The sequence below is a fragment of the Rhinatrema bivittatum genome, chromosome 3 (assembly GCF_901001135.1).
Source record: "Rhinatrema bivittatum chromosome 3, aRhiBiv1.1, whole genome shotgun sequence".
NCBI lineage: Eukaryota > Metazoa > Chordata > Amphibia > Gymnophiona > Rhinatrematidae > Rhinatrema > Rhinatrema bivittatum.
In genome coordinates this window covers 32,641,573-32,656,548 of record NC_042617.1, presented here as the reverse complement: position 1 = coordinate 32,656,548, position 14,976 = coordinate 32,641,573, and the positions used below count along the sequence as shown (strand labels likewise).

General features: G+C 44.2%; 1 protein-coding gene across 11 annotated transcripts in view; it reads right to left on the bottom strand.

Annotated features, from left to right (window-relative positions):
- The window catches only part of TMEM63A (transmembrane protein 63A), a 171,874-nt gene that overhangs the window by 126,395 nt on the left and 30,503 nt on the right, over positions 1-14,976 (bottom strand). For all 11 annotated transcript variants that reach the window (XM_029593072.1, XM_029593069.1, XM_029593065.1 and 8 more), the window contains one exon: positions 9,291-9,357. In XM_029593072.1, coding sequence (XP_029448932.1) covers positions 9,291-9,357 — 67 coding nt within the window. The remainder of the gene's footprint in view (positions 1-9,290; positions 9,358-14,976) is intronic.

Below are 14,976 nucleotides of genomic sequence, written 5' to 3'. Positions count from 1 at the left end.
GGCTCTTGTGAGATGACATCCGGTTCTCTCTCTCTCTCGTTGGCCTCTCCCTGGGCTGAGACCTCCGCATTCATTTCTTGTTGTATATCTACTGTAAGACATTGGGTTGAGGCACAACTTAGCACTCAATGTGCCCAAAACTGAAATCCTCATAATGCAGCATGAGAATTTTAGGGTAATTAGACAAGTGATTAGCAGATTTAACTAATTAATCATTGATACGAATTCAATAGTTTTTAAGGGAGCGGAAGCTTACATCTTTCGTGAGGCAGTCGATCAGTTTAATTTAGCAGCATAAGATTTAATACAGTAAATAAGTATTTGTTTTTAACTTTCTAAGTTTTACAGAACAAAGCACCATTATGAAAAATACACACAAACTCATGCGTTATCTCCAAGACAACATGCATTTGACAAATACGCAATGCCAACTAATTAACCCAGATGAAACGTTAAACCAGCTTATTTAACCCTTAGCCCAGGGGTTGGGAACCCATGGCTCGCAAGCCAGATATGGCTCTTTTGAGGGCTGCATCTGGCTCGCAGACAAGTTTCGCCACACTTTCCCGCTGACCCAGCTGCTGCCCGGTCCTCCTCCGCCCGGGCTTAAAATGCTGTCAGCCCGGGCGGAACGCGGCAGGACAGCTGGAGTCAGCGGCACCGGCGTGCTCTCTTCTTCCCGCCCCCACCCGCGGCCCGGAAGAGGAAGTGGAGAGTATCGGGTGCCTGCGCGGCAAGAAGAGGCCACGCTAGTGCGCTCGGCATCGGCCCGAAGAAAAGAAGACTGCAGCGCGGCTCGGAGGAAAATGAAGAGCTTCAACCGCGGCCAATGGGACTCCGCCTCCGCGAGGGCTGAAAATGAAGAGGTTAGCGTTGGGAGGAGGCTGCTGCTGCCGCGAGTTCCCGGGGTGGGGGTGGGGGGGGAGAGAGAGTGAATGAGCTCATTCACACTCTCTCTCCGGGAACTCGCGGCAGCAGCAGCCTCCTCCCAATGCTAACCTCTTCATTTTCAGCCCTCGCGGAGGCGGAGTCCCATTGGCCGCGGTTGAAGCTCTTCATTTTCCTCCGAGCCGCGCTGCAGTCTTCTTTTCTTCGGGCCGATGCCGAGCGCACTAGCGTGGCCTCTTCTTGCCGCGCAGGCACCCGATACCTAATCCCCACCCCGAGTTAGTAGGTGGCCCTCCTATAGGGGTTAAAATACCTATGTAGGGCATAGGCACTATAGTAAGTCTCTCTCTCTCTCTCTCTCTCTCCAGGAGCCTGAAACAGGCTGTCTGGGACTATCGAAATATCGTGCACCGCGATAAAAGAAACTGGCAATTATCGTGCACTGCGATAAAAGACTGAAAGAATCATCGTGCAGTGGGAAAACATCGCGTGCGGCGCTAATCTTTTCGCGAATGGCGAAAACATCGCCGCACACGATGTTTCCCCACTGCACGAAAGAAGCCTCATTTGCATTGGTAACGCCCCCTAATGAGTTACCAATGCGATATTGGAAAATAAGGCCCTATGTCTGTGATTGAGAGCCTGTATATGTGAAAGAGAGTATGTCTGTGATTGAGAGCCTGCCTGTGAGAGAGAGAGCATGAATGTAAGTTTACCATTGGGAACCTGTATGTGTAAGTTTGTGATTGAAAACCTGTTTGTGTGAAAGAGTATGTGTGTATGATTGAGATCCTTTGTTTGTGAGAGAAATCATGTGTATGTATGATTAAGAGCCTGTGTGTATAAGTAAGAGAGAGATCATGTGTGTCTGTGTGTGATTGAGAGCTGGTTTAGGTGAGGGAGCATGTGAGTATGTGATTGAGAGCCTGTGTGTAAATGAGAGAAAGAGAGGACATGTTTGTAAGCATGTGAATGAGAGTCTGTGTGTGAGAGAAAAAGACAGCATGTATTTATGTGATTGAAAGCCTGTGTGTGTGTAAGCGTGAAAAGATAGGACCCAAAAAGCACAAAGGAAGGCGATCTATAACAGCCGTCAGGATGAAAAGAAAAGAATAGATGCCTGTAGTCTAAAATTAATCCTTTATTGAAGTGGAGACACAAGGGTAGCCCGACTCTGGCCGAGTTTCGCCGTCACAAAACGGCTGCCTCAGGGGCTTAAATCAATCTTCTTGAGTTCATCAATCATAATAAATGAAACATCGATCTCCACTTGTGAAGTCAAACAAGTGGAGATCGATGTTTGTGAATGTTGCAAGACGGAGCAGTATAAGAGATCACATCGTGATCTATACGATCATCTTTCATTTATTATGATTGATGAACTCAAGAAGATTGATTTAAGCCCCTGAGGCAGCCGTTTTGTGACGGCGAAACTCGGCCAGAGTCGGGCTACCCTTGTGTCTCCACTTCAATAAAGGATTAATTTTAGACTACAGGCATCTATTCTTTTCTTTTCAGCGTGAAAAGATAGACAGCATGTGTGTATAGGTGTGTCATTGAGAGCCAGTGTGAGAGAGAGCACTGGTATGTGACTGAGAGAGGAGAAAGTTCCAAGCAAACCACCCCACCTCCTGCTAATTCAGAACAATCTCAGGACACCTGGATATCAAACGTTCCCAGGTATGCAGAGCAAAAAAATTTTTGTATCCTTATTATTTTTCATTACTGGGTCTTTGTGTCTGCTATTTTGAAATATTTTGTGGTATCTGGAAATGTTTTATATGAGTTTTTAATTATTGGATATTCCACTCATCAGCTGTTTCGAAATATGTTCTTTTTGTTAGTACAGTTTTACTGCTGATGATTTTATATTTCTTGATTTGTTTTATAAGGATGGGTGATGTTTCTTTTTTCCTTTGTTACACTGCAAACAGAGACTCTGGCTTGTTGCAGTTTCCAATTCAGTTTTTTCTGCATGCTTCTTGTTATGCGTTTTAGTCTCTTTATTCTATGTTAGGTGAGGGACAGCACGTGATTCAGGTGAGGTTTTCTGCTGGCGTGTAGTTTCTGTGTAGGACTCTATAGCAGCCTGACTTGGTCCGTTTTCCTAATAGGAGATGTATTGGTGTCTTAAGGCCTGGTGTAATATTTTCAGAGACTTATTGTACTTTAAAAGTGTGATCTTACATAAAATGCACACATTTACTTGTATTTAGTTTTAAACATATTGTATGGCTCTCATGGAATTACATTTTAAAATATGTGGCATTTATGGCTCTCTCAGCCAAAAAGGTTCCTGACCCTTGCCTTAGTCATTGGCGGGTCAAACTCCTGCAGAGATCCTGGACCTGTTTTACAGCAAGACATGGGGGGGATTCAGCAATACCCCAACAGGCAAAAGATAGGTTATTCCAATCTCATAGAAAGAAGATCCCAGAGGTTTCTGTGAGGTATGCTGGTAGGAACAGGGTTAAAAAAAAAAAAAAAAAAAAAAAAGGACTTGACTTGCTAAAGTTCTGGCAGGGGTAGAAGTTGGCAAGTATGACAAGGCAGTTACCCCAAGCTTAACGAAGCAGGTTATGCTTCAGCAAGGAACTCTAGTCCTAAGCTTACTAGTACACAGGTACACAGGTGTAGTGAACTGCAACAATTAGAGTTGTATCAGCAAGGCAGATACAAATCTGCAAATCCTGGGGAATAAAATCCATAGTCTGTGTAGGTCAGGTTCCTGTTCTCATTCCATAAGACCCAAGGTTGGTTCCGATTGGGTATCACCACCATCTTTAGATAAAGGATCGGTGGGATACTGAAGATACCTTCTGGGTCCAGACGCACGTGAATATTCTCACTGTTGGAAATAAGGTCTATCAGTGGACATTTGTTGAACAATACTGCTTCATAGCTGGTTTCTTGGCTAGGTAGAAAGTTTCCAAGGACATGCTCAGCGGTTTGTGCGTCGGAGGTCTACTAGCACATGGGGAGGTGTAAACAGACGTCTTTACAGGGAAGAATAATTGCCGTTTCTTCTTCTCTGTGTGATTCACGGTCTCACAGGAAGTTATCAAGATCATCACATGGCTGAAGACTCCATCTTTGTGTTGCTCTGGCCTATACTTTGGAGTTCAGTCTGTGTGCATGGCTGCAGGCTCAGATTCAATTGTGCACATCCTTGTTTCAGGTGACTGGCTTTCACTCCTCGGAATCCAAGACAATACAGTTGAAGAATATTATTATTCAATTACCTCCTTTTGTGAAAAGTGTGGGAGTATGCATCGATTCCGGTTTGACTTTCAAATATCAGATTAAAGTCAGTGATAAAATCAGGTTTCTTTAAATTACGGTTCCTACAGGGGCTGAAACCATTATGGTTATCCATGGATTTTCATGCAGCAGTTCAAGCTTTGAATTTACCACTAATCGATTATTGTAATTCGCTGTACCTTGGCCTTCCTGCAGTTATTGCAAAATTCTGCAGCCGTCTTATTTCTGTTTTTTGTTCCATGAGAAATTACAGTACACATTCCATATGATCTTCGCTGGCTTCAAATTCATTGGTGAATTGTGCACGAGATTGCAGTGTTGACACACAAACTGTTTCCACTTGATTCTTTTCCACGGATCAACAAACTGCTTCAGATTTACCAGCCTAGCCAAGCCTTACGATCGCTACAGCAAGACTAATTAGATGTCCCTACTGAGGGTCATGCTCATCCAGCAGTTAAAAGAGAGCGAGCCTTTTTCTGTGGCCATACCAGTTTTATGGAACTCTTTCCATCAGGAACTACGTTTGTCATCTTCTGCAAAGACATTTAGAGCAATGCAAAAAGCCTTTTTGTTGAGAGACAAGCTTTCCTTTGAACCCTAATAACTTTATAATTCTGGCAGCAGCACTTTGTTTACTGTTTGTTTTTATTTATGCAAGATTTATGTATGCATGTATGTTTTTGTATTCACTGTTTAGGGTCATGTGCATAGACGGTATATAAATATTAATAAATACAAAAATACAAATACAACCCAAAACACCATGCTGGTCAAACTGAATGGGCCATTTTGGTCTTTCTTATGCAGTTATTTTATTTGTGTGTTTTATATACCATCATTCCATGTGAAAATCACTAGTTCATAAGAGTGCTACCCGTGCACACTGACAAACGCTGAGTAAGGAATAAGTAGCATTCCAGTTATTCTTATTACACTCTTTGGGTCTAGATGTCTCATGGCCTGCCAACCCTGTCCTTTGCTCCCAATATCCCACTGCAGTACAGCACCTTCCACAACTACTTCGGTCACGGATGGCTGGTTTCTGGTGTTCCTCGGATCACAAGCATTTCATTCAAAATGCTAATGGTTCAAATTGAAACATTTCAAGGTGAAAGGGACAGTGAGCAGTGTGGACTTTGGCCCAGATGTGATAAGCATGTTTTTGCCTCATGGTACACATATTCACACTTTTCCAGGCAGAGAATCTTTAAAATCAACAGCACAAAGTGGATTCCTGAAACTACTAATGATCCCATTTCTTGGTTCTAGTGCATTTTGTGGTTTTTTGCCCTGATATACCTAGGGTTTTGTGAATCAATATACTTTTATTTTATTTTTTTGCAGTAAGAAACATGCACCTATAATTATGGCCATTCCTCATTTTTAAAGATTTTCTGGCTTTTGCAGGAAAATTGGTTCTTACCTGCTAATTTTTATTCCTGTAGTACCACGGATCAGCCCAGACTGCTGGGTTTTGCCTCCCCTCCAGCAGATGGAGACAAAGAAAAACTTTGAGAGCGCCCTCTCTTAACTGCTACTCCTCAGTATTTGTTCATACCCAAGCAGAATAATCATATAGAATAACTCTGGATTTAAAAGCAGTTTCAAAAGGCAAGAGGTTTTAAACTGGACCTGAATACGGCCAGGGAGGGATCTTGACGCACAGACTCGGGAAAGTTTATTCAGGCATACGGCACAGCCAAGTGGAAAGTAAGGAACTGGGGAGTTGGTGGTGGAGGAGAAGGGCATAGATAAAGGCAGTTTCTGCAAGAAAGGATGCAGAGGGAATGAGGAGGAACAGAGGGAATGCATTTACAGATTATTAAGAGAAGCCTGAACTGCATTGCAGAAGCAGGGGGGGGGGGGGGGGAGCCAGTGCCGCAACTTCAGAAGAGGAGCTAACGTGGATATAGCCGTGCTGAAGATAAATAATGTCGTGCAGCTGCATTTTGAAAAGGACTGCAGAAGAGAAAGACGGTTCAGTGGGAGGCCAGTAAAGAGCAAGTTGCTGTGTGCTCTACCCGGGAGGTGACGAGAGCGAGTAAGCGTTTTGATGGCATGCTCAGAAAGGGACGGATGGATTTTAGCGATGTTATAGAGGAAGAACCAACACACTTTAGCTTTGGCTGCGTGCAGAGAAGGAGACGCATCGAAGATGATCCCCCCCCCCCCCCCAACGTTACTGGCCAAGGGAACTGGGAGGATGAGTCCACAGAGTCAGAAAGCAAGGCTTTGGGGGAGAGGTGGGGAAGACTAAAAGCTCTGTCTTGGCCATCTTAAGTTGACAGCGGACATCTTAGGCAGCAATGTCGGACAGGCAGGCCGATTCCCTCTGGCGGGGGGAACTCTCTCCAGGTACACTCTGTGGGAGTAGATGCAATCAGAGACCAAGAAAATGAGGGAGAAAGATACAAAAATATTCCCAATTTTAGTGAGTGCCACTGGCCTGATTAAAAAGACCATACAGGCACAATCTAGACATGCTGCCTGTGCATGCAATATCTTATGAACGCCAGAAGGAAGCTCTCTTTGGCACAATGCGAGTACTAGGAAGGGCATTAGCAGCGAATCTGAGACCAAAGATCACACTCAATATATCCTGCCTTAGGAGTGACATTCGCTTCCCGTCAAGGAAAGTGCAAAATTAACCCATTTGGAGACATTACCCTCTGATCATAGACTGTGAACTGTGCAGGAGGGGAAAAGTGCTACAGTGGCAGGAGCAGCAGGTTAGAAAAGCAACAGATCCACTCTCCTGCCAGCAGGGAAGGAGTGACAGCAAGAGAGGTGCCAGCACTGAGGAGTGGGCTCGAAGGGGAGGATGCAGGTTAGTGGCAGCAGGAGTGCTGGAGTCAGACCCAGGCAGACGCAGTACTAATACTGGCTTTATACTGACGGTTCTGAAGTTCTGCCAGCAAACAACCTGGCCAAATAAAATTTTATTTATTTTTATTTAACAGCTTTTATATACCGATCACCGTTTGCACATCGTATCGGTTTACAAGAAAAAGTAACATTCACATGGAACAATTGTTAAGATATATAGTTAAAAGGAGTGTAAATAAATACAACAGTCAGAAGGCAGACTAAAGCGTTATGAGAGTAGAATGAACATATGTATGTTGGACAAGGTCCAGATGGTACCAAATATATATTTAGCAGGGAAAAGAAGAACTATATCATAACAGGGGTGCGGGTTAAGGATCGAGATTGCTTGACGGCGTACTTGGTAGAAGAAAGGGGGTTATTCAAACGCTTGTTTGAAGAGCCATGTTTTTAATTTTTTTTTTTCCAATGTCTGTGTAGATGGCTTGGTGCGGAGGTGGGGAGGCTTGGTGTTCCAGCGGGATGGCCCTGCTATCGCGAGAGCTCGGTTTCTTGTCGAGGAGAGGTGTGTGAGTTTGGGAGAGAGGGTGTGTGGATTATTCCTTGGTATGCAGATCTGGTGGGGTCTGTTGGAAGGATGGAAGCATAGGGGGTCTTGTATGTAGCCAGTGTATATAGCTTTATTGAACAGTGTCTTGTGCATAAGGGTTAGTGCTTTGTATTGAATTCTTGAAGAGATAGGGAGCCAGTGTAGGTTTCTTAGGGTGGGAGTAATATGTATGGTCTTTCTTCCGTGTGTTAGTGAGTATTCTGGCAGTAGCATTCTGTAGTAATTGAAGAGGTTTGATGGTGGAGGTTGGGAGGCCTAGGAGGAGGGAGTTGCAATAATCAATTTTGGAGAATATGATGGTCTGCAGAACAGTGTGAAAGTCGTTAGCATGTAGGAGGGGGGTCTTAATTTCTTTAATGCATGTAGCTTGAAGTGGCTATCTTTTAATGAAGGTTTTTAAGTTTAATTGATCGAAGGTATCGCCTAGGTTTCGTGCTTGAGTTGTGAGGGGAAAGGGGGGTGGGAGACGATTTTTGGGGTTTGTGAGAGAAATAGGGGAAACATTGGGAGATATAATGAGGATTTCTGTTTTGTTGGTGTTTAGGGCTAGGTTCATGTTTGTGAGGAGGTGTTTGATAGAGGAGAGGCAGTCGTCCCATGTCTCAAGGGCCTTGGGTAGGGAGTCAGTGATGGGTATGAGAATTTGGACATCGTCTGCATATAAGTAATGGGTGATGCTTAGGTTTGTTAGGAGATTGCAGAGTGGCAGCATGTAGATGTTAAAGAGCGTAGAGGATAAAGCCGAGTGTTGGGGGACACCACGGTTTATTATGATTGAGTCGGATTTGTTATTTCCCATTTTGACTTTGAATTGTCTGTTTTTCCCAACACGCCAGCTGCATACTGGCCAGTTTCCTGGTCCAATAGTTCTTCCTTTACCCTCCTTCCCGCTCAACCGGAGAGAGTGCTGGGATCCTGGCACCATTCACAACCACCTATTTGAATAGGTCCCTCCCTCCCCCTAATCTGGCCACTACAGCAATGGTCCTGAGGCTAAGAGCCATTCACCAGGGTTCCTCCCAAAATCCTGACTCTAAAGCCAGCCAGCAGGTGCCTCCTAGACGATGACCATGACTTCCCCCCCCCCCCTCTCCCAAACCCAGGAGCTGCCAATGATCTGTCTGCAGCATCCCTAGCCCCCGCCAACCCAGGGTGCGGAAAACCTGATCCGGGTAACCGAACCAGGGACCTTCCACATAGAAGCGAACAGCACTGCCACACAGTCACCAGGCTGACCCGCGGGCTAAAGGTTTTCGCATCAAATGACCCGATACTATATTCTTCTATAGCACTGGTCATGCATGCACTGCTGCACAGCGCGCAGGCGCACAGAACCGCTGCCCTAATGAGCTTGCAGTCTGAGTGGGCGCTGGAGGCACGGGGAGGTAAAGTGGCCCCGTCTTGACGTCACGCTGTGGTCCTAGTGGCAAAACGAAAGGCCTGAATTCACGCTCCCAGGATTACATCTTCCCAGGTTACTCGTAAAAGTCAGGTGGAAGCAGATGGGCAATAAAAGGACCCATTCTTGTTTCTCCTCCTGTGCCCCCGCCCGCCATCACAAAGCATCTAACGTCCTTACTTCAGGCATGCGATGCTGTTACACTAACAGTTTGAAGTATTTTAGTGCTTCGCCCTTTCTTCATCAGGCAAAAGTTAAACGCAGGCTGCCGTTTCAGGTTGCGCCGGGTGCTGTCATACATACCCTGTCATGTTCCAGTTCGTCATTCGCCGAGGAAGAGGAGGATAATCTGCGATACCTTGGAGATAAACTGAAACACATTTAAAAATTCAACATAAATTACTTATTTATTGCTGACAGCGTTTCGCTGCTGCTGATACACTTGACTCGCACGCTCAGGAGGCCACTAAACAGCCTGCACTTGAGAGAATGGTTGAGGACGACGCTGGGCTGAAATGCTTTTCTAAGGGGGTTCACCATGCATCCCAAGGCTAAACCTCAGTGGCGTCCATCTGCGTACGTTATGTATTGAGAGGAAGCGGTGGTAATGACAAGATCTTGCTTCAGCGAGTTTCCCCAGTCTCGCTGCCAATGACGGATGGAAGAGCTCACGATTTTACCAACAATGCAAAAAATAAATAAAAGGGCCCAGAAGAAAAGCAGCCATATCCTGACACTGGATACCCCACACACAGCGAAACATGGGCAACACTCATCTATGGCTACTCTCAGTAGGACACTGCAGCAATCCTGAGGGAACTGTCTCCCCGTGCCAAGGCCTCCCTGGGAAGCCGGAGAACAGGGTCAGAAGAGACCCGAGGCCTAGAAGCAAGCTCAGAGTGCGGTCCTGTCCCCACTGTGCACCCGGAACAAACAGTGCGTTCTTTAACAACCAATAAATTTAAAATGTTTGCTCCACCAATGTTCATTTAAGTTCCTAAGTTGTTCAGTACATTCTGAGTCAATGAAAAGGTTTCTCCACATCAAATTCAAAAGTGTTCCATTCAAGCCCAGTATTCATGGAATACTCTTAGATTTGATGTGGAGAGATCGTCTTCATTGTGCTTTTGCCAACTGTTAGCTGTGGGACAACCTGAGTGAGGCATCTCCAGGATCAGAGAATGGATCGGTGTGGCCTTGATGGGTCTCTTCAACCTTAAAACTATAAGATGCCAGAAAAACTCTGCCCATGCTGGATAGTTAAGGCGTGAAATCCAGGCTACTTGACCATCTCCCGTACACCGTAAATGGAAGGACACCTTACCAGACAGCCAAAAACAGCAACAGTTAGACCAGCCCTAAAGAAACACAGCCTGGACCCAAATGAGTTGAGTAATTACCACGGTCTCAAATCTACCATTTCTAGCAAGATCATCAAAAAATGCTGTATGAGTACAGCTACCCAAATTTCCTGCTGACCACAAAGGTCTGGACCCAGTTCAGTAAGGCTTCAGGCCACATTTCAGCACAGAGATGGTACTAGTGAGTCTACTTGATGAAGTATGACTATGTGTGGATCATGGGCAACCAGCCTTGCTGGTTCTCCTACCTCTCCATGGCTTTCAACAACACTGACTGAGACAACCTAATCACCCACTTAAAAGAACTGGGGTTAGCAGGCCCAGCACTGGTCTGCTTCAACGCCTGCCTTCAAAATTGATACCAGTCTGTCTCGCTGGGAACATCCTGTTTATATTTTTGAACAATATCTTACTTTATTACAAAGAACACTGACATTACATATTTAATTATCACTCATCGGGTGAAACAGGAGTGTCTTGAAGAATGAAGTGAATTGAGAGTTGTTGAAGGGAGTGTTTTGTAAGGAAAGGAAAAGAAAAAAAATGGGAACATTTTGAGTTTTTGAAGAAGGGAGTAATCGCAAAATACAGTAGTTTAAATGACAGGATAACAAGGGAAAAATTGTAACAACAGTATAGAGGGTAATAATTTAATTAAAATAAAGCTGCTATTTGATGTATGTTATAAAGATGTATCACTGACTGTATTGTATTTGTTTGAATGAATGAGGTACGAGTGATAATTAAATATGTAATGTCAATGTTTTTATAAAGGAAAAGTTTTTTTGTAATAAAGTAAGATATTGTTCAAAAATATAAACAGGTATATATTGTATGATTATTCATGTATAGAGAATACCTGTAATTTACCCAGTTATTGTTAGATTATACTTGGCTCACTGGGAATATCATCATCCTGCCCATGCGCTCCTGCCTGTGGAGTGCCATAGGGGTCTATCCTATCTCCAACTCTATTTAATATATACATGGCTGCCCCCACCCCCCCCCCCCCACCCTGCCCCCGATTTATCAGATCACTTACCACTCATATGCTGATGGCACTTAGCTACTGGCTCTCTTGGCCCAGACACTGACAATGCAATAGCCAACCTGAATAAATGCCTGGGAAAGACCTCCAATTGGCTATGTCAAAACAAACTATAAATCCACAAAAGACAGAACAACTGTGGGTAAGGGAAAAAAAAAGGAACCTGGCAGATCGAAATCTAATGTAATCCTTAAAGGGGCATCTCTTCCTTTCAGCTGCCAAGGTTACAACCTGGGATTTGTGTTGGACTTCAAGCTCATCCAATCGAAGCTCAAATCCTGGCAGTATCCAAAATCAGCATTCTTTCAGCTATACCAATTCCATCACCTCCACCCATTCTTCGATGGCCCTCCATCCAGTTGTCTAGGCCTGGAATACCATAACTCACTCTACATTGGGATATCTTACTGAGCAGATTGGCATTTCTTGGAATAGTTGGATCCGTTATGGCCTGGTTTAGGTCCTACCTTTCTCAGCGCACCCAACAGGTGTGTGTAAACAAAGAAAGATCTACATGGTTTCCTGTGGTGACCAGTGTACCTCAAGGCTTGGCCCTATCTTCCGCATTGTTCAACATTTACCTCACTCCTCTTTACTGGTTATTACCCAATATGGGGGTACATTTCAGGCTTTACGCGGATGATGTACAATTTTGTTTTCCACTTAAATCAACACGGGATCTCACCACTCAATTTGCGTCACTATGTCTGTCCTCTATTCATGCCTGGCTAAGACATAACAGATTGTTCCTGAATATGGACAAATCAAAAATCTTAATACTTTCATATCATCAGACTGATAAAACCATCAAAAAAGAGATGTGAAGGGATGTTAACATCAAAATTTCAGACCAAGTACGGAATCTAGGTGTCACTCTTTCCACCCTTTCTACGAGACCACACATCAAAACAGTTGATAAAAACTCATGAAACTTGCATGTTGCATCATCTTCATTCTTTTCTTAAACCCAAATACTTTCATACAGTGCTTTAATCGCTGATCTTTTCCAGCATGGACTACTGTAACACTCTGTATACTGGTCTTCCTGCATGTGTTATAAAATCGCTACAGACCATTAAAAATTCTTATGCATGTCTCCTTACAGATACAAGCCTCGCTTCAGCAACAGGTCCCTCTATCTTGGTAGTGCATGTTGCTTGTGCCTACAAGGAGAGAACATATCACTCCGGGTTTGTCATCCCTCCATTGGCTTCCCACTCACTGGAGGATACATCATAAACTTGCTTTCATCATCCACACCTTGTTAAATAATATCAAATCTCTTTGGATCCTCTCCATTCTAAAAATGCACACTCCGACCTGTAATCTCCGGTCGGCCATACAAAATTTACTAGATGTCCCCTTCTCCCAAATTTGCTTGCTTAAATGAGACATGAGAATGTGCTCTGTTCATTGCAGGCCAGGTATTTTGGAACTCTCTACTGCTCACAATCAGGAACATCAGTGAACAAAACTGTTTAAGCAGACACTAAAAACATTTTTATTTTAGCAAACATTTGAGATCACAGATTAGCCTCTGCAGTTTCCATCTGTCAGCAACATATTCATGTAAGGCTCTCTGCGGGTAATATATCAATCTAGTTATCAGTTGTCAGTCTGTTATGGTTTGTTTGGTTTTTTTTTTTGGTTTGGTTTTTTTTGCATACAATTAGAATTGTGCGTTAATTATGCTAAAACACTGTACCTGAAAGGCGTGTACTTGTATATATCCTCAGGCCTTTACTTAAAAGGGGGGTTTTGGGTTCTATATCCTCCACCTTTTCAGAAGAGAGGTTACAAGGGTGTCCAGTTTAGGTCACAGTACTTTGTAAGATTTTGCATTCAATTGCCCTTTCTGAATGGAGGTTATGTGGGATGTTTCCGGTTTTATATAGGTGTACCTTCTGTATTCTCTGTATCGGACTTTTCCAAAAGGGCGAGGTGGGATGCCTTCCATTCTTGATCTCCGTATTTTGGCACCTAATTGTTTTTTTCTGAGGGGAACAGTGCTCTCAATTGGGATGCTTCCAGTTTGGATTTTTGTTCTTTTTTTGCATTCTCTGTAAGAGCCTTTGGATTTTAAATTGTGTTTTCTGAAGGAAGATTATATGGATAAAGTATGTTTGTAGTTCAGGTAAGAGCATGTGAGAGGTTTAGGTTTTCATCCTCAGTCCGAGTTTACTGGGGATATGGGTTTTTTCTGAATTGATCTAATGAAACCTGTACTGTTACCGATGAGACACATAGGAAAATTGATTGTTACTTGCTAATTTTCGTTCCTGTAGTACCACGGATCATTCCAGACTCCTGGCTTTATGCATCCGTGCCAGCAGATGGAGACAGAGAAAGTTTAACTGACACTGCTTGATAACCACTGGTGCCACCTGCAGTTCTTCAGTATTGATATGTACCCAAGCACAAAAACTTACTTGCAAAAACACTTGTTAAAACTCTGAAGCAAAATCTGCATAGCAAAAAGAGCACAGCTGAGTGGAAGACGCTCCACCTCCATTAAGCGGGTGGGCTCTGGAATGATCCATGGTACTACAGGAACGAAAATTAGCAGGTAAGAACCAATTTTCCTTTCCCTGTACGTACCCAGATCATTCCAGACTCCTGGGATGTACCAAAGCCCCCTAGCCAGGGTGGGACCTGGAGAGTCCCGCTCACAAAACACTCTCGTCAAAAGAATGAGAGTTTCTGGATCCTGGACGTCTAGGTGAAAATCTCTCTCAAAAAAGTATGCAGCGACTTCCACGTAGCCATCCAACAAATATCTTGTGGCAACACCAACTGAGCCTCCGCCCACAAGGCCGCTTGCGATCGAGTAGAATGAGCCCATAAACCTTCCGGCAGTTGGTGGCCCTTAAAAATATAGGCTGACCCAATAGCCTCCTTGAACCACCTCGCAGTGGTAGCTTTGGAAGCCTGGAGCCCTTTCTTTGTGCCACTCCACAAAACAAATAGGTGATCAGATCTCCAAAAGTCATTGGTCATCTCCAGATATCTCAGTAAGGCCCTCCGAATGTCCAAACGCCTGAGTTCCCTCGCATGAGGAGAAGCATCCAAATTGGGAAAAGCTGGACGTTCGACCGCCTGATTAACATGAAAAGCTAACACCACTTTGGGAAGGAAAGATGGAACCATTCGTAAGGACACCCCCAAATCCAAAATCTGTAGGAACAGGTCCTTACAAGATAAAGCCCGCAACTCTGATATTCTCTGCGCTGAACAAATGACTACCAGGAAAACAAACTTCAAGGTCAAATCCTTAAGAGTCGCCCTACGAAGAGGCTCAAAAGTTGGTTTACACAAAGCTCGAAGGACCAGATTAAGATTCCAAGATATCCTTCCATACTGGAGGACATAAATTCTTAACCCCTCAAAGAAACCTTACAACATCAGGATGAGAGGACAAAGTTCCTCCGTCAATCGTCCCTCACAAAGAGGCCAGAGCCGCTACCTGAACTAGGACAGAGTTAAATGTCAAGCCTTTGCGCAAGCCATCTTGCAGGAAGCATAAAATCTGGGACACCGAAGCCTGCAAAGCAGCAACACCTTTGGCCACACACCAAGCCTC